Source organism: Physeter macrocephalus, chromosome 21, assembly GCF_002837175.3.
Source record: "Physeter macrocephalus isolate SW-GA chromosome 21, ASM283717v5, whole genome shotgun sequence".
Lineage (NCBI taxonomy): Eukaryota > Metazoa > Chordata > Mammalia > Artiodactyla > Physeteridae > Physeter > Physeter macrocephalus.
In genome coordinates, this window is record NC_041234.1 from 17,082,625 (window position 1) to 17,102,627 (window position 20,003).

General features: G+C 34.4%; 1 protein-coding gene across 12 annotated transcripts in view; it reads right to left on the reverse strand.

The window, feature by feature from the left end:
* DMD (dystrophin) overlaps nucleotides 1–20,003 on the reverse strand; it is a 2,398,628-nt gene that overhangs the window by 2,097,069 nt on the left and 281,556 nt on the right. For 8 of the 12 annotated variants that reach the window (XM_055081921.1, XM_055081920.1, XM_055081919.1 and 5 more), the window contains exon 2: nucleotides 9,298–9,925. The exons of the other annotated variants lie outside the window; for them this stretch is intronic. In XM_055081921.1, the coding sequence (XP_054937896.1) occupies nucleotides 9,298–9,421 (124 nt within the window). In that variant the 5' untranslated portion in view covers nucleotides 9,422–9,925. The remainder of the gene's footprint in view (nucleotides 1–9,297; nucleotides 9,926–20,003) is intronic. 12 annotated transcript variants of the gene reach the window in all.

A 20,003-nucleotide genomic window follows, 5' to 3' on the forward strand; every position in this document is an offset into this window, starting at 1 on the left:
ATGCAGTTCCTGCTTCCTGGCTTTCAGATCTATCTGTCTATATCTATAGCCATAATTTTTACTTTCTTGATAGAGAACTAGCCAAGCATCTTTTGTCAAGCTGAGGAGAAAAAAACATGATTACTTAAATCTAAGGTGGGGAACACAGACACGGGAATGAAAAAGCAAAAGCAAAAGCAAAAGCCATGATGATGGAAGGGCGCCTCACCCTGAAAGAACAGACAGGTGAATGAGAAACATGTGGCTAAAGCGGGTCTATTAGAAGCAAAACATTCTTCTGAAAATATTGCAAAGATTTGTGCTCTTCCTACAAACTCACTGCTCTCTATTACACAAAGAAAGAGCATAGGGAAAAGAACACTAGACTTGAAGTTAGACTATCTGGGTTTGAGTGTGACTTTATCATTTACTAATTATGTGATCCTGAATAGGTTAAACTTTGTGTCAGTTTCCTTGATTAGAAAATGGACAAACATATATCCAGGGCTAATGGGAGATTCAAATCTAGCAGTGTATAGGAGAGAGCCTGTTACACTGTAAGACATTTTACCTTTATAAAGTACTATACTTGTCACCCACATGCTGTTATTACTACATCATGGCAAATAAACTCAAGAGTTGTGAGACTTTGGTTGAGTTTAAGGAAGAATGTATTCATTTGAAGCGCAATCATTATTGTGTGAGCCTCTTCATATTATCTTACTTCAATTATGATGCTTTAATCTTAGACTCTAATTATATATCCAGTTTTACTTACTCCATTAAGTGAATTTAAAAAGAAGTCACATTAAATACGGGCCCTTTAAATTTTTTATGACATAAACAGTTGCCATAGACATACTCTCTTTGCATCTTAGCCTGGTATAGTCAAACTCAATTAACTATTCAGACTGGCAAAGCATCTTTTACATATTTCATAAAGATTCTAAGTGAAAAGGTTGTACTTATCTTTCAATTTAGTTACGCATCTTTCAAAAAATAGCTAATAGATTGAAGCAAAGCCACAGTTGCAATCACAGATTGTATTCAGTGCAATTTAGCAGACAAAAATGGAGCCAGCTAGATTTAAAAATGTGTTCATAGTGGTTTTTCAATGCAGCAAAATCAACTGGATGGAACACTGAACAGAAAGCCCAAAGGCATGTATTGGTCAAAAAAAAAAAAAAAAAAAACAGGCACAGATTATTACGTGGGGATTTCATCTCATTTCTGCGTTTTTCACTTAGAGATGTCCAAGTGAAATTCCTGAGAGACCTGGAATGTTTATTGGGTATTTCAGAGCGTCAGAATCTTCTCTAAATAACTTCTGAATCACCTGGAAATGTGCCACTGATGTGGTTAATGGTGGATGGAATCTAGCTATGGAACAAACTAAAAGGTCATAAGGACGCCAAGGGTGAAGTTTCAATGAGATAGCCAGCCAGGCTGTGGAGCAGCTCTTGTGAACATTTGATCCGTGGGGACTGGCATATGGTGAAATGATGCCTTCCCTACACTCAGGTAAAAATGAATTGACCAAGGTGACATGCTAGCTTATATGTTATACAACTATTTATTATTGCAGTGATTTTAAAACATTGGGCAGCATAATTTCTATCACGCCGTGATGTTTTCAGCCCCAGGTTTTACTTATTATTTGGACCTCAGTACTTACTAAAGTAAACTACACATGGTCCCTGATTTACAATGATTTTTCAAATTTACAAAGGTGCAAAAGCGATACGCGTTCAGTAGAAATCATGCTCTGAATTTTAATCTTTTCCCAAGCTAGCGATACGTGGTGCTGTAGTATGATGCGCTCTTGTGACACTGGGGCAGCGGCAGCGAGCTGAGCCGAAGTTCCTACCCAGCTACGGGATCACGAGGGTAAACTACTGATACACTTAGTATTCTGTACCCATACAACCATTCTGTTTTTTACTTTCAGTACAGTACTCAATAAATTCTATGATATATTCAACACTATCTCCTAAAATAGGGTTTGTGTTGGATGATTTTGCCCAACTGTGGGTTAATGTAACTGTTCTGAGCACATAAAAGGTCGGCTAAACCATGGTGTTCAGTAGGTTAGGTGTATCAGATGCATTTTCCACTTATGATATTTTCAACTTATTATGGGTTTATTGGGATGTAACTCCACTGTTAGCCAAGGAAGATCTGTACTTTTAAAATATCTGTATACTAATTAGTCTGCCACTTTACATTCTGGAATTCACATGGCCAGAAAAAGTCAGAGCAAAGGGTGTTCAATTCAGAAATTTCTTTTTAATATCATTTTATAAGTTTGAACTGATATACAAAACACTTCACTTTCAATGTCAGAGACATTACAAAATCCTCTAACTATATATCCTGAATTAAAAGTAGTAATGCTTCCTGTCAGTATGCCAACTGTTCATTTTTGGTTGATGGTGATTTAATGTCACAGATCTAAGTTAAGACTATGGTAAGAAATCCTAAAAGGATGGGTTTAATTATAAAAGTATTCAGTGTATAACAAACACACACTAACCACTATTAATAATAATAGTTACTCATCATGTAGCATACCTGAAACTAATGTAATATTGTATGTCAACTATATTTCAATTAAAAAATAGTTAACCATTTACAGAGTGCTTACTATAAATCACAATGTAACTAGGTTAGAGACTTAAGATACATTTTCTCTAACACTTACAATTATACTAAAAATTAGGAATTACTTCCTCCATTTTACACACAGGGAAAGCAAGTCACAGAAATGTTAAGTAACTTGATCAAGTTCAACTGCTAATAACTTTGGAGACAGGTTTCAAACCTCACTTTGGCATGCCAAACCTCTATGCCAAGCCCTTAGTTACATATTGTACAGCAAAGGCTAACAATCAATATTAAAAAGTATAATCACTAAAGTATTTCTCTTATTTAGTATTAAACAAACACATTATTTTTCAAAATAGCCTATTATAAATTTTTTACTGTTTAATCATCAGTTTTCCAAATGGTATTTACCTCCTTTTACTAAGTGGTTCTTAATATCTTGGGTGATCTTAGATGCTTTGGCATTGATGAAAACTATAAACTCTCACCTTAGGGAAATAAATACATGTACGTATATACGTATATCCAACATTCTGTGTGCAATTTCAAGGGATGCAAGAATCCTAAGATAAACTAGAACTTTACGGTGACCAGCCGTCCTGGTTTGCCTGGGACTAGGTGGTTCCCAGGTCGTGGGACTATCAATTTTAAAACGGAGAAATTCCTGGACAAACCGGGACATGTTGGTCATTCTAAACTGTAACATTTATATGACACTTTAATAAATACATTTTACTAGAAGCTAAGGCATTAGGTTTTGTATGAACTCTAAATGAGGATGTGGGGCTGGGCGAGCAAATGAATACTTTAGTAGTTCAAAATCTTTTATGTTTTATTTTAGCCTGAGCAATGAGCTTTTGGTGACCCATTCTAATGGAGTACAAGAAGAGGGGCTGAGTTAAATCTCCTCAGTTGTATGAAGCTATTTTATTGTAGCTCAAATGTTTCAGGAAAGGAAAGCTTTATTATTTAATGTTTCATTAAGCTAGGATAGACTTTGCATAATTATCTAAAAATGTTTTAGGCATATATGTGCTATCTGATGTTTTAAGTGAATATATCAAGTTTGATATATTCAAGTTTGAAAGACTTGTTTGGTGAAAAATAGAGTATGGCATAAAAAGAATCACAACTTGATAAATTGACCATTTTCTCATAGAAAGGAATTAATACTTAATCACTTATATATTAAATTAGTGATTCAGTTTCTAAAGGTCTTACAAAGGTTTAAATTCAGTATTTCATGATTATTATTTTCTAAGTACAATTTCACTCTTAGCACAGTGCTAAGTGCCATGAGTATTAATTATCATTCAATCCTCACACTATACTTGTTTCTAAAAAGACAAGCTTCAGTAGCTGTTCTCTATAAAATATGGTGTCTTCTAGATAGGCACCGGAACATTTTTATAAGTCACAACCTCACATTTTCTAGTTATACTAAAACAACTCAGTGTCTGTGCTATGACTTAAGAATTCAGAACAGTCTCATTTTATAAATCCATAATACGAGAAATTGGCCAGAGACCATCCAATCAGATTTCACTTTCCTTTCAAATCAGATTTCCCTTATCTTCTGTCCTTCCTCAGATGGTAAAGCTCAAAGACAAAGCATAGTTATTTTACCAAGATGCTGTCAGATGCTGTTATATTCAGAGACTTTCACTATCTCTCATCACTCGCCACTCAAACAATCCCAGGATAAGATTCTCCAGAGGCATGTAATTTGCATAGAGACAAAACCCATAAAACCCAGTCATTGTTATGCAAGCGTTAAGTTAGAAAACAACAGGTGTTGCTACTCTACAGCAATATATACTAGCACTGCTAGAATTTAGTGATGATTTTATGCCAGGATGTGAAAACAGAAAAAAACCAAAAACCAAAAACCAAGGTAAAAAAAACATTTCAGTTAACTAGCACAGGAAAAAATCTCAGATGTGTATCATATGTCTTCTGATTTAACTAAAGTATTTGATAACATTCAAAAACCAGAACTTAGTAGGCAAGGCCTGCAGCCTAGATATAAACAAGGACATAGCTGAATTTATTAAATCAACAAGTTTGCATTAGGAAAAGATCTCCAACCAACATAGGATTGAAACTTTTGAACTCCTTTATCTATTCACGGTCAATTTTCTGATCAATGTCTTCACTGTGAATCCAGACAGACTATATCATTCAAAGGTTTAAGATAAATGGAAAGAGAAAAATATCAAAATTCTAAAGTATAGATAGCAAATGATTTTCCCATGAAGATCAGTTAATTCAGAATTTTAAAAATTACCCTTGAAAATGTGAGTATCTTAAGTAATTTTTAAAGAATTTAAAACACTTTTTGTATTAAGTCAAAAACTATAAGGTAGGACATTTACTCATATATCTTTCAAAACAACATCTGTTATTAACATATGCTTCCATTTTCTTAGTGTAGGTATCAGAAATTGAAAACTCAAAGTTACAAAATAAGGTACAAACATTTTCTATTATGAAATGCTGTGTAACGTGCTATTTATTATAGGATGTGAAAAACCAAAATAACTTTGTAATTACTCATACACAAACATCTTATTAATTCTTGTAAACTAAAGATAATAAATACCTTAGAGTGACCCAAGATATAAAAATCTAGGTTGTTCGATTTCAAAGTGTAAGCTTTAAAATATTTAGAATACTAGTATGTAAATATGTATGTAATTATACATAATGTTTTATATAAATAAATGTTTATGTATCTGTGTTTTTATATCAGAGAAGGGAAGTTTATTTGTGCAATTTATTTTAGCAGACCACATTATTTTATATTTTTCTACTTAAAGGGTCAAAGAATAGAAGGAGAATACAAAAGTAGAATACATCATTTTGTTCTCCAGCAGAGAAATGTAGAGGAATTTAAATTATTAGACTCTTGCACAAATGTTCTATTTCTTGCCAAGAAACACAGGTGTTTCTTAACTCACTGCCTTTTGGCAATTCAAAAAATCAGAAGAGATGGCCAATTTCACTCCTCAAAGGAGAAATCTCTGTCAGAAAATCTTAGGAGATTAGCAACCAAAAGCAATTTACTTTTCCAGAGGGTCTGGAGATAGGGGTGTTCCTGGGTAACTGTTAAATTTTGTTGGCTAAATTAAAATATTATTTGAAATGTAAACATAGATAACAACTAATCTTTGGTTCTCGGTCTTAGTATAAGAATTAATAAAACTGCTAACATCTTGGAAAGATTTAAAAATTCATTGGTAAAATTAAGCGAGTAAATATCTAGCACTTAATTTACACATCAAGACCAATTGTGAGGACTTAAAAAAATACATTTCTGGTGATGGTTATGGTTGAGGTTTAGATTCCCCCTCTATTCCCCAGGCAATTCTTGAGTAATAGCGCCTCACTTTCTGTGATACATTTCCAGCTTTGTTCTAGGAAATATCTTTTCTACTCACTTTCAGTCATTCTGTGCAGTATCACACTGTGTTTATATGCACAGGTTTTAAAATCAGAAAATGTAGGGGTCTGAATCCTGTTTATGCCAGGTGATAACTGTATGACCTTAGGTAAATTTCTCCAACTTTCTGTAAAATAAGGGTAACACGAGTCTTACCTCATAGGTGTTATTTTAAGCATATGATGAAGAGATTAAAATACAGAACTCAGCATATTGTGACATTAAAAAAAAAGGACTCAAAAAAGTTGTTTTTTATGCCCTAGCTATACTCATCTTCTTGCTTATCACTAAATTCTCTCTATATCTCTATGACGTCTTTATATAATATTTTCTAGTTCCTTGCTTAGAGTGATTTTTTAAAAAAAATTCTTCAAATTCTAGATATCTTCAAGATGTCACCTCCTCTCTGAAACTAATCTTTGTCTCCCCAAGCTGAATGAACCATTCTCAGCTCTGTGTCCCACAGCTTGCCAAAGTTACGTCTATTTTAATATTCGACTCAATGTATTTTAATACAGAGTTTACGTGGGATCTCCTTTTCAACTATGAATACCACAAAGGCTGAGAAGCTACTGTATTCTTTTGTATCTGGTCCAAAGCATACCATAGCGCCTTACAAATGGCAGAATTCCACAAAGGGGGCTGAGTGCAGAGTTAAATGAATAAATGAACATGCCACAATCTTATGTGCATTAGAGATCAAAGAATTCTCTAATTAAGAAGCTGCTGAGAAATTATAATGATGAGGAAGAGTTAGTACGGAAAAATCTTATAACAATAATATTTAAAAGATTAAGTATTAATCACCAAATGACATATTAAATACTGTTATAAATTTGATATTTAAAACCTGTTTCATAATAAAATGTTTTATTAAAGAGACTCTTGAAAATTAATTATGTAATTTCCAAAGAAATACTTTACATTTTAACCAAGAAATTTTTTGTTCATTTATCATCAGTGGCTCAGGTAAAAGTGACACAAAAGTGAGGGTAACAATGTTGTGGAAATTCTAAAACAGGGTAATAAAATAACAGAGAGATGAGCAAAAAGCCCACCCCACCCAGACTCGCAGAGCATGTATCTAAATTTGAAGCTGGAAGACTCAGTTCAATATTGGCCACAAAAAAACTCATGGTACCTGTTGCTAGTCAAATGTTAACTGATTGTTTCAGCCTTAAAAAATGTAAAAAAAAAAATCAGTATAAAGGAGATACAATGTGACTCTTGGGGAAATAAAAATTATGAATTAAAAATCTTTGAATTAGCCTTGCTAAAAAGAAAAAGAAACTGTAGTACACAGGGATAGTTGATGAGAAGTCCTAGAAGAAATCTTGTTGACCTAAGCATATTAAAAAATTGAAATTAATGAGCTAATTATTATTCTTCACAGTAGGATACAAAAGCAGAGGTTAGAGAATATTTACATTTTGCCTCTAGAAAAAGACATGAAGAAAACAAGAATACTCTTAGGAGACAAATCAAGGAGGGTAAAGGGCTTATTCAAGTTTAAATCTATAGCAACCCTGTCTCTTGTTTTCATAAATTAATGAGAAGCAGCAAGAAGTCCTCCAGTATATCCAGCCATAGAACTATGAAGTTCTCTGACATACTTAAGTACAAAACTACAAAAATCCCTAAGATTGTCAACCATGTGAGTCCAAAATTACTTTTAATCTTCCACTGATATAACCTTTAAGCACAAAGCAAGTGATGACCACAAAGCTTGTAAACTATGTTCAATCTAGAAAATTGATTTTTTCACTCAATCTAAATGAAGCAGGATCTATAAGAAATGAAATTGATTTGCCTAAAATATAGGAGACCTCACTAGCCTTGTGAAAATTTACCTACCACCATATTCACATCCCCACCCACACCAAGCTACCTCCACATTCTATGTATATTTACCAACAAGAATATGCATATATTTACGCACAACTATACATATAGCCTATGTTTCATATTATATATCCAGCTATACATATTATACATATACTATATATAGCTTAATATTTAATATTTGTTTTTAGCAACAAATCTTTCATTATTTCTATATTGTTATTATTTTGTATACTACTTGAGAAAAGAATATCTCCTACAGTTTAATTTCAAGCCCAAAACACAGCTTAATGTTTTTACTCAATGTTACATATACACATTATCTTCACAAGAAAACTTTTTGTTACATATTTTTTCCCTATTTTAAACAAGAGAAACTTAGGTATAAACATTAAGTAATTTACCTGAGGTAACATAGTTAATAGGTAGTAAGGCAAGAAGCTAACCTGAGGTCAAACTGGAAAGGCTTATGTTGTTCAATTCTCATATGACTTTGATTCTACAACAGAAGGTTAAAGAAGACATACTTTTTCCTCAATTCTCAGTTCAGGACTGAGAAATCTGCAACATGATGCATATGTGTGTGACAGTAAAGGACTGCACACAAATATATATATATATATATATATACACATATTACACACATACACAACATATACATTTATGTGAATATAAGGTCTGTATTACACTATGAATTAAATTTAAAATTTATAGTTGAAACATGATGATATTTTAAAATTCCAGCAAAGCATATATAATCTTACTTATTTTTCTATTTATATTTCTCTATCTTCCTGTCTCTGCACAGTTTTATCAAGATATTTGAAAGCAGAGATACTTAGCCAGAGGTCCATTTAAGCTAGTTTATGAATGAATTACAGAAGTATTTGAACTGCTAGTTCAAATAGCTTGATATTTCAGTACTCAATTAAACCTTTGTGAGTGACTCAGTATATAAGAGGATGAATACAGTACCACAAATCATGAAATTTATTTCACTTAAAATTTTTTAAACCTGTGACACACATATATATATACACACACATATACATGTATATATGTAGTGAATATACAAAATAAAATCACAAGTGAGACATTTATTTCTGTAGCTAGATATAGGAAAGAATTATTGGAAAGAATTCCCTTTTCCTGAAGAAATTTATCTTCTATGGAAAAAAAAAATAATTAGAATTGATCTTATCTTCCATTTTCTTTGGCCACCAGGGGTGTCAGAATCAAGTATGAAGCCAACTGGCCATCTTCTTAGTCACCACCCTTAATCCAAGCCATCATCCTCTTTTGCCTGAATTAATGTAAAAGCAACTGAGAAACTTTCCTTCTCCTGCCTCTGACCCCTTTGGTAGACTCTCGACACCTTACCTAGAAGAAACAATGTCATACATGAATATGATCAACTCATGTTTGCTTACAATTCTTCAACAGGTTCCTGTTGTCCTTAAGGTACGTATCCAAACCCTTAGAATCTTTAGCATGGACTGGAAGACCTGGCATGGAAAAGTTCCTGCCTAGTTCTTCATCCTTTTGTAGTACCATTCTTTTCTTAGATTTAGTCACCCTGGTCTTTTTTTCTGTTAGTTCCCACCATAGGAACTTTCCATAAGCTCTTTATTCCAATAGAATGGGCTTCCCTCATTTCCCCTTGGTTAACAGCTATTCATCTTTCAGATCACAACTCCAGAGTCCTTTCCCGATGGATGCTCAGTCTGCTTGAGATCTCTTTGTGATATGCTCTTTCTGAACTGAGGTACTTTGCGTTGCAAAAAGTCAGATGTTCCTCTATGTGTCGTTCCCATTGACAATAAGTTCCGTGAGAACAGACACCATGCTTGTAGTTTTTGTGTTGTTATTGTTGGTGTTTTTCTTCTCACCACCATACTCCAACAACTAGTGCCTTTTATGTACTAGGTGTTCAATAAATATTTGAATGAATAAACCCAAACTTTGGTCCTTAAACCTGCATAAATATATGGCTCCATTCCATAGTTTTTCTACTTCTTCTTTAAGTTTGTTGCAGATTATTAGAAAATGTCTCTAAATCTTTGTGGAAGACAGTGGAGAAAAAATAGACAAAGTGATGAGTACAATATTGGAATTTAAGTATTATAAAAGGGTAGAAAGATTGTTTTACTACATTATAATGTTTTGACTAAAACGATATAAAATAAGGGTAAATTATTCAGAACAAAACCTTATTTCCTGTTGGCTATGAAAAAGTGCAGATAATGCAGTTAATAACTAGGACACTATAAAACATGTCATAACCTTGAATAGTCTTCAGTTTTGATGATTATATATACATATATATTAATAATAAAACCCTCTAGGTATCTTAATAAAATCCATAAACCATTAATATATTTTAAAACGCATTTCAAACACTATGTTGAATTTTTATGAAAGTTCAGAACACCTAAAATACTGAAGCAACATAAATTTGCCATGACTTTATACACATCTTAAAATAAGTGTTTGCAGATTCTGATTGCATGATGATGGGGTGCTTTCATAACAGAAATATCAAAAATGCGTTAAATGCATTATTCCTAACGCAGTGCCATGTTCATATTCAGATTTAATTGCAATCTTATCAACCATCTTTTGCTCATGTAAAGATTGATCATCTGACGTTTTGTTTACCCATAATCACCTGTAGAAGGTAGTTACCATTCTGTTCATTTCTTCATTGATTCAACAACCCTGACTTGTATGACTGCTCTATGCCAGGCCCTGTGCAAGATTTGGGAAATATGAGTATAGACCCAGATTCTGCCGTGGATGAACTTATAGTCTTTTGAGAGAGACAAACCAATACTTTCAGCATGACTTGACAAGTCTCAAGACGGCAGAGGAAGGGAAACACAGAGGGGAATCTATATTAGATTAGAAGAAAAAAGAAGAAGGCTAAGGTATAGAGAGGAAAGGAGTCCATGGCAGAGAAATATATATGTGCTATATGAAACTGCACAATACACTTAAGAAAAAACAAGAAACTTTGTGTGGCTAGTGTCAAAGGCATTTTCGGGCAAGTAGGATAGATTTGAAGTTAAAGAGGCAGCCAGGATTTTTAAATAGATAAAATAATTAAAATGAAAATAATATGTTCCAATTTTGTATTACTCTTTATTATAAAACTAAACTTGTTTGTTTAAAGATCACTAAACTAGGGAATTCCCTGGTGGCACAGTGGTTAAGAATCCGCCTGCCAATGCAAGGAACATGGGTTCTATCCCTGGCCTGGGAAGATCCCACATGCGGTGGAGCAACTGAGCCCATGTGCCGCAACCACAGACCCTGCTCTCTGGAGTCCACGAGCCACAACTACTGAGCCCATGTGCTGCAACTACTGAAGCCCGTGCGCCTAGAGCCCGCGTTCCGCAACAAGAGAAGCCACCGCAATGAGAAGCCCGCGCACTGCAATGAAGAGTAGCCCCCGCTCACCACAACCAGAGAAAGCCCGCGCGCAGCAACAAAGACCCAACGCAGCCAAAAATAAAAATAAAATAAAATAAAATAAAATAAAGATCAATAAACTAAATATTTAACACAAAGGAGAATACATAAAATATATATAGATTTACTTTCTGTTACGGTAATTAAAATTTTACTTTGTATGTAAACACATACATATATGCATACACACATGTAAATTAAAAATATATATGCAAAACCCTCATGTGTACACACACACATGCAAAGTTTTAAATATTTAAACAAAAGTAAATGACTTGCTAAGCTGCAAATATGTACATGTTGCTAATGGATATATTTGCTCATGCAAATGCTTTCTGAAATTTCATTACTTCTGCCAAATCAAGTAACACAGTCACACTGGTGATGTGAGTACACAGAAATAGTAAGCAACACAAATGTGAGCATTCATAGATCAGCCTCTTAGGGCAATGTAGTTTTTCATGTAAACAATTCACTCAACATATTAAAACAACCTCTTTATATCCCTTGTTACGGTTTTATCAGGCAAGTAGAACAATTTCAAGGGAACCTAAAATGTACACTGTCAATATTAGTCACCACTCAAATTGTGTTTACAGGCAATTTTACTAAGTTACATGCAATTTCTATCAAGAACCAAGAGTGCTACTGCAATGAAATGGAAGCTTTATTTTTTTTAAAACTATTTTCTTTAGTGCACAAACTTGTATATCAGCAAATCTGGGGGCTACTTCCACTACCTCAGAAACATAAACCTGCCATACTTAAAATTTCCTAATTTCAGAAATTTGTTTTCCTGTTAAAGGAACATATTTGGTATGAGTAACAGCATCAACTTACTCACTGAATGTTTCCCAAGCCATCTTGAAATGCTGACAGATGGTTAGAAATCAATCATAATTTACTTATCACATATATTTACATGGTATCCAGAAGAGAAGACTGGATAGAGAATGGAAATCTAATATAAATCTGTACGTTATTTTAACAGCTTTAAATTTATGGTGGCCCCTAAGAATGCTAAACCAGACATGACTTCTTCCACAATTTTTGAGAGACTTAAATAGATGAACAAGGAAGCTCTTTGTGAATGCCTATTTTAACTTGTTCCCTGGCTTTAGAGATTTTATAGAAGTAGGTAAACTAAAGCTATGTTTCAAAATAATGCTTCTTTAATATGTTCTTTTTTTAAAAAAAATAAATTTATTTATTTATTTATTTATTTATTTTTGGCTGCTTTGGGTCTTTGTTGCCGTGCGCGGGCTTTCTCTAGTTGCGGCGAGCGGGGGCTACTCTTTCGTTGTGGTGCACAGGCTTCTCATTGCGGTGGCTTCTCTTGTTGCGGAGCACGGGCTGTAGGCATGCAGGCTTCAGTAGTTGTGGCACACGGGCTCAGTAGTTGTGGCTCATGGGATTAGTTGCTCTGCGGCATGTGGGATCTTCCCGGACCAGGGCTTGAACCTGTGTCCCCTGCATTGGCAGGCGGATTCTTAACCACTGCACCACCAGGGAAGCCCATAATATGTTCTTTTTAAATCTATAATTTCAAGTGTCTCAGAGGGACAGTGTACTCTGTTTCAAGCCATGCTACATTCTGGAGACAATGTTTCTTTAGGTTCCAGGGAAAGTTTAAAACGACCACACAATTATACAAACTGCAATCACACAGGTGACCCTTCTCAGCAGCCTTAGCCCAGGGCATCTGGGGCTGTCAAATGTAGAAAGATCCATAAATAAATTATAACATCTGACATTTTCAATATCCTAAGAGTCAATAAGTGTATATTCTACCAGTGGAGTCAAAATGACAAGAAATTACCTAGTTTGGTATCAGAACAGTTCTATGTGCTCTGTGAGCTATAAGGAATCCCCAAAATGTAAATTACAATACCTGGTCTCAAGAATATCATGTGTTAGCTGAGAAGATAAGTTGTACGTGAAAAAAAATCATGGGCTATCATTTTTAGACACTTATTGCCTCAGAGATATCCATAGGACAACACAGTATTTTTTAAAATTCCTTTAAAAATTTTCCTTGAACCATTAACACAGGTATTTTAGACTGCTCCAAATAGAGGCAGAAAAAAAAATTAAAGGAAGATCTCTATGACCAACCTGATCCAAAAATAGTCAAATAAAGACAATCTCAAATAGGTCGAGTCCCAAACATAGAAAAGTTTAGGCTCGGGATTCACTATCTTTTGATATCTCCTCTCTTATACTCCTTGAAAGGGATATAGAAATGAATTAATCATTCAGATGGCACTCTAGAATTATTTTTTATTTTTATTTTTAATTTTTTTTGGCTGCGCCATGAGCGACTTGTGGGATTTTAGTTCCCCCGCCAGGGATCAAACCCGGGCCCTCAGCAGTGAGAGTGTGGAGTCCTAACCACTGGACAGCCAAGGAATTCCATAGATGGCACTCTAGAATTATTACTATGACAGCGGTCACGTGGTTAAGTTTATATTAGGGTTATAATTAGCTATCTTCGGTATTTAAAATTTTTATATTATCACCTTCATTTTCTTCTTACCCCGTGTGGTCTAAAACAGTATCCATCTATGAGGCTATTGAAATTTTAACTGATGAAAATTAGATAAATTTTAAAATTCAGTTTCTCAGTCATACTAGTCACATTTCAAGGGCTTAATAGTCACGTGACTTATTGGCTACTATATTGGTCATTGCAGACACAAAATATTTCTATTGCAGAAAGTTCTACTGGATAGCACTATCTGAGCAACGTTACTTATCATTGTCACTAAAAGGAACTTTCCCACTTAATTATTCTAGTATGCTAGCAGGGTTTTACCTGTAACATAGTACAGCACATTTGGATTGCAACACATAACTGAACTTTTCACAGGTATGGAAGAATCTATGTACTGATTCAGTACAAAGAGTTTCATCCCAATTTACGAGAAGAGAAAACTAAGGCTTGACATATCACAAGACTGGCGCTCTTTCTGTCAGAGAATATTGACAGTGCCATAAAAACTGTTATCCTCTGAATTTTCTGTAAATGTATTAAGTAATTTTGGGTAATATGAGCTTTGGAGTCAGATATAATTAAATTTTAATCCTAGTGCACACTATCTGCTGGTGGTTTGTCTGGGAGCAAGTTACCAAACTTCTTGGAGAGACGACAGTTCCTAATGGTGCGAACCAATTCTTGAGCAGGTTTATTGTCATTTTTAATTTTTGGAATAAGTTGTAATTGCCCTGGCACCCAGGGCAAACCCAGTCCCCTCTCTTTATTTTTTTTTCATTTTTATTTATTTATTTATTTATTTATGTTGCATTGGGTCTTTGTTGCTGCGCACAGGCTTTCTCTAGTTGCGGCCAGCGGGGGCTACTCTTCGTTGTAGTGCATGGGCTTCTCCTGCGGTGGCTTCTCCTGTTGTGGAGCAGAGGCTCCAGGTGCGCGGGCCTCAGCAGTTGCGGCACACGGGCTCAGCAGTTGTGGCTCGCGGGCTCTAGAGCGCAGGCTCACTAGTTGTGGCGCACGGGCTTAGTTGCTCCGCGGCATGTGGGATCTTCCCAGACCAGGGCTCGAACCCGTGTCCCCTGCATTGGCAGGCGGGTTCTTAACCACTGCGCCACCAGGGAAGCCCCTCTTTTTTTTTTTTTTTTACAACCGAGAAAACCAATATAATTTGTATACCTTCTGATTGGTCACAAGATGACAACTAGAGAACATATAAAACCAAACAGACTCATGCACAGGATTGTTAATTGCAGCAATATATAAAATAGCCAAAATTTTGTAACAGCTCTAATATGCAACATTAGAAGATAAAGATAAACTAACTACATATTATATTTAAAAAAATATATAGCTAGCATTACGGCAGGGACACTGACCCATGGACGGCTGAAAAGATGTTGGCACAATCCAATCAGATGTTGCTGATTGGTATAATCTAACAAAGGTATACCAGTTCAATACCAGGTCTACACTATAAACATATGATAGAATATTATGGAGCAATTTAAATGATGATTAAATCTTACAACACAAAATCAAACACCCAAAAAACTAACTGTATTAAGGAAAGTCATGGTTGAAAGCTATAAACTTCCATTCAGAAAATAAATAAGTCATGAGGGTATAATGTACAGCATGGTGATTCTAGTTAATAATCCTATACTGCATATTTGAAAGTTGCTAAGAGAGTAGATCTTAAAAGTGCTCAGCACTAACCCAAAACATTTTTTTGTAACTATGTATGGGATAGATGTTAACTGGACTTACTGTGGTGATCATTTTGCAATATATACTAATATCAAATCCTTATGTTGTACACCTGAAACTAATATAATGTTATATGTCAATTACATCTCAATAAAAAGAGCCAGAGTATTTAGGAAAAAGACCTGTTAGATGTGGGTGGTACTTCCCCCATCTTAAAACTGTACTTTAAAATTTTCCTTTAAATACCATATGTTTTATGCTAAAAAGGAAAACCACTAGCAATAACCAAGAATCAACAACTGAGAGTTTATTAATGAAATTGTATGTGTATCGAATAAAAATTTCACCAAATTATAAAAAACACATTTGAGGGCTTCCCTGGTGGCGCAGTGGTTGAGAGTCCGCCTGTCGATGCAGGGGACACGGGTTCGTGCCCCGGTCCGGGAAGATCCCACATGCCGCGGAGCGGCTGTGCCCGTGAGCCGTGGCCGCTGAGCCTGCGCGTCCGGAGCTTGTGCTCCGCAACGGGAGAGGCCACAACAGTGAGAGGCCCGCGTACCTCCGCAACGGGAGAGGCCACAACAGTGAGAGGCCCGCGTACCACAAAAACAAACAAACAAACAAACAAAAAAACACATTTGGACAAATTATCTTAATAATCTATCAGTACTACTCTTTTCATATTAAATTCACCTCCTCTAAAATCTCTAAAATCAACCACTAGGAAATGTCTTGATTTAAAAAAAAAAACAACTATAACCTGTGGATAGGATAGTCAGTGTGTGGCACCTAGGAAGCAGCAGGTAGGGAAAGAGAATGCAGTAGTATATTCTGCTGTCATGAGACTAACGTGAGACCCTCAAGAGCAATTCGCGAGGGGAATTTAATACCGCTTTTGAAATTCTTACAATAAAGGTGCTTTGTTAGAGACTGTGGAGTTTGTTTGTTCATTTATTTGGTTTTACACTTAAAGAAAAATATAGTCCTAAATATATTACATTGGCAACTGTATTGTTAATGTCTTATAAAGCTAATAAAATAGAGTTTTTACATCAGGATCTGGATTTAAGTCTAGATTTTTCCACTTAGTAACTGTAAAATATTGTGTAAATTACTTACTCTGTGAAGCCTGGTATCTTTATCAATAAAATAGGGGTAAGAGAAACTACTTCAATTGGCTGTTAGAAATATTTCTTGTGATAGTGTGTGTCCTGAATACTCAGTACCTCATGTATTATAATTAATAAATGTTTATTCCCCTTCCTAAAATTGAAGAAGTAAATGATAGACATGAAAAAAATGGTATTGTTGCAAATCTTTCTTCTTTCTTCCTTCCCACCTCCCTCCTTCCCTCTCTCCCTTCCTTTCTTTCTTTTACTTATACTCATAAACTAGATTTTTTTTGTTTTAGTAAACTTGTCTATTTAAAAAATGACTCAAATTAAGGTAATTGAAGATGTTTCAGATGATATAAATTTACTTTTCCATCACCTTAGTACTCAAATTATCTTTCTACTTTGAATAAACTTTCAAAGAAGATTTTCAATGTTTATTTGGAACTATTTAAAAGTTGAGACTAGAGGTTCAAGTCCAGGTCTGAATTCAAATCCAAGCTTCCTAAACTTTTCTAAGACAGTAAAATAACCATTGTTCTCTAGATTCATGGGACTTCATAGACTATTTCTAAGGGTCATATTTAATTTAGTTCAGATTTGTTGTTTGTCACAAGAGGCCTTTTGTTCTCTTTGAAATAAAAGAATATTCCCTTTATTACTTCCTTGACTTGGTTCTAAAATTTATTCACTAAAATAATTCTTTTTAATATAATTTTCAGAAAATGTGGTATGTTTCAATAGCATACTCTTAAATTTTTCTATGTAAGAAACCCCCAAAGAAGGGATATTACCCCAGAAGCCTAACAGTTTTATTGTAATATTCTACTTAAAAAACTCAGGTGCTACACTTCACTGAGTATAATACATTGGATTTCAAGGAACTAAAGACAATGTTATTTGAAAAAGTTCTACTTAACTACTTGTATAGTTAAATTTTTTCTCATCAAATAAATTCTCAAATATTTTCTCATCAAATCACTTCTTAGAATGGAGATTCTGGGACTTCCCTGGTGGTCCAGTGGTGAAGAATCCGCCTTCCAATGCAGGTGATGTGGGTTTGATCCCTGGTTGGGGAACTAAGATCCCACATGCCGCAGGGCAACTAAGCCCGCGTGCTGCAACTACTGAGCCCATGTGCCTCAACTAGAGAGCCTGTGTGCCGCAAACTACAAAGCCCACGTGCTCTGGAGCCCGCATGCACAACTACAGAGCCTACGTGCTCTGGAGCCCACATGCCACAACTAGAGAGAAGGCTGCACGCCGCAACTAGAGAGAAGCCCACGTGCCGCAACGAAGAGCCTGTGTGTTGCAACTAAGACCCGACACAATCATAAATAAATAAATAAATAAAATATTTTTAAAAAAAGAAATGGAGATTTTAGTTTTAAAAAAAGTATTGTATTCAATGCTAGGATTAAAGTCTTCCCAAAGTGAGAGAACAAATAATAATAGTAATTTATTTCTGTGATTGCCTTATCTATTCAACTAGAATGTGTTACTATACATTGTATATTTGTTCAGATCCAGAGTCCATTCTAATTATCTAATCAGAGGTCAGTAAATACTTACTGAATCACAGATGACTCAGTAGACATTCTACATTTGAAATTACATGTATAATTTGTATATAATCAAGATATGTACACATATATAATCAAGATATGTATAATCGAGATATATACATACATATACACACACACAAGATATATATCTATATATCTATCTTGAACTGAAGTACAACCACATACGTGTTAAGTGATCCTTTTTCATTAGTAAGAAAAACTTGCCTCATGGTTTATTATCCCCAAATGCAACCCATTCCATACTTAAACCTATAAATGGCAAGGGGTATGGGCACACATAAATGGAACAAACAAAGTATGATTCATTTCCTGTGACTAGGGGGTAGGGTCCTTTCTCCCCTGAAGATTACTACCAAATAGTATGGATGTATATCTGAAGAAAATCAGAGTTCTTTTGCGGAGGACAAAGGGATGAGGGTGTTTGGTAACTAATGATATCTTTTAAAATTTAGCATACAAGAAAAAATCCAGTAATATTAATTATGAGTAAGACATTCTTCTAGCATCATGATATCAAATATGGCCAGAATTCCTATGAATTTTCGACGTTAATTTAATTTCTTTTTTAAATTAAGTTTTAGTCTTGGAGTCTTTCAATGTATTAATATTTCTATAACAGACTCAAAGAGAAGTATAATTACTTATGCCTTGTTTTTTCTCTGAGCCATTATGTGTAAAATCATAAACTCAGAAATACAAGGAATCACTAAAAGAGTACTGCAGAAAATGTGATTTCATAGTAAAACTTTTGTAATTCAGGCAAGTTTAAATAAATAAAATTAATACATAAAATTAATAGTAAACATAATAAACAAGTAGTAAATCATTATCTCTTGAGTTATTTTTTTCCTAAGAACACAATGGTAATTCAAATTAGGTGAACCTAACTGATGATTAATTATATCGTCAGGGGAACAATATAAATGAGAGTAATTTAAGAGCAGAATATCAATAGTTTTTGACAAAAGAAGTATTGATAGTGCCCACTGAGTTTATATAATTTCTTGAATCATGAATACACTATTGATTTACTTAACAGACTCCTTTCACAGGTAAATTCCTCCTAGAATCTGATCATACTATATAAATTCTAAATGAGTTAGCTCACTTAAACAAGGTTTTATTTTAGCCCAGAACTATATGCTATTTACACTTTTAAATAATAACATAGCATTTTTGTCTTAGAATAATACTTTTATGTTTAGGCATTGAATCATTCTTAAATCAATTACAGAGGCCCACATAATAAAAGTGAATTTATAAAATTGGCTAAAATTCACAACCCAGGGAAATAGAAGTCAAAATCTAAAATAGTGCTTGTTCTCAAAGACAATGTGAACACTCTCAAGTTAGAGACCAGAATCTACTTTTCAATTTCAAAGGTGAATCCTCTTCTAATAATCAGAGCTAAATATAAATTTAAAAGGTAACCTATTTTTAAATGTTTAAACTCTTTTCCCTATCCACAACCAAAATGAACAGTAGCTAAAAATTATTATATTAAAGCCTTACCCATAGCTCCAATTGCGACATTTTAAAATGTCTGTTCTTATAGGCAGCAAGTAGCTAAAAGGTTTGGCAAAAGTCAGGTAGATGTCACAGCAGAAGAAGGAATTAACTCAAAATGCATCAAAAGGAAAGCTTTCAAAAGGAAGTTAAAGCATCATAAATGCCAAGGGGGCAGGAATAAATACCAATTGCTGTCAAGACATATTTAACAAAGTTTATAAGAAAAGGAAGCAGGAGATGTGAAAACAGTATAGGGGAGC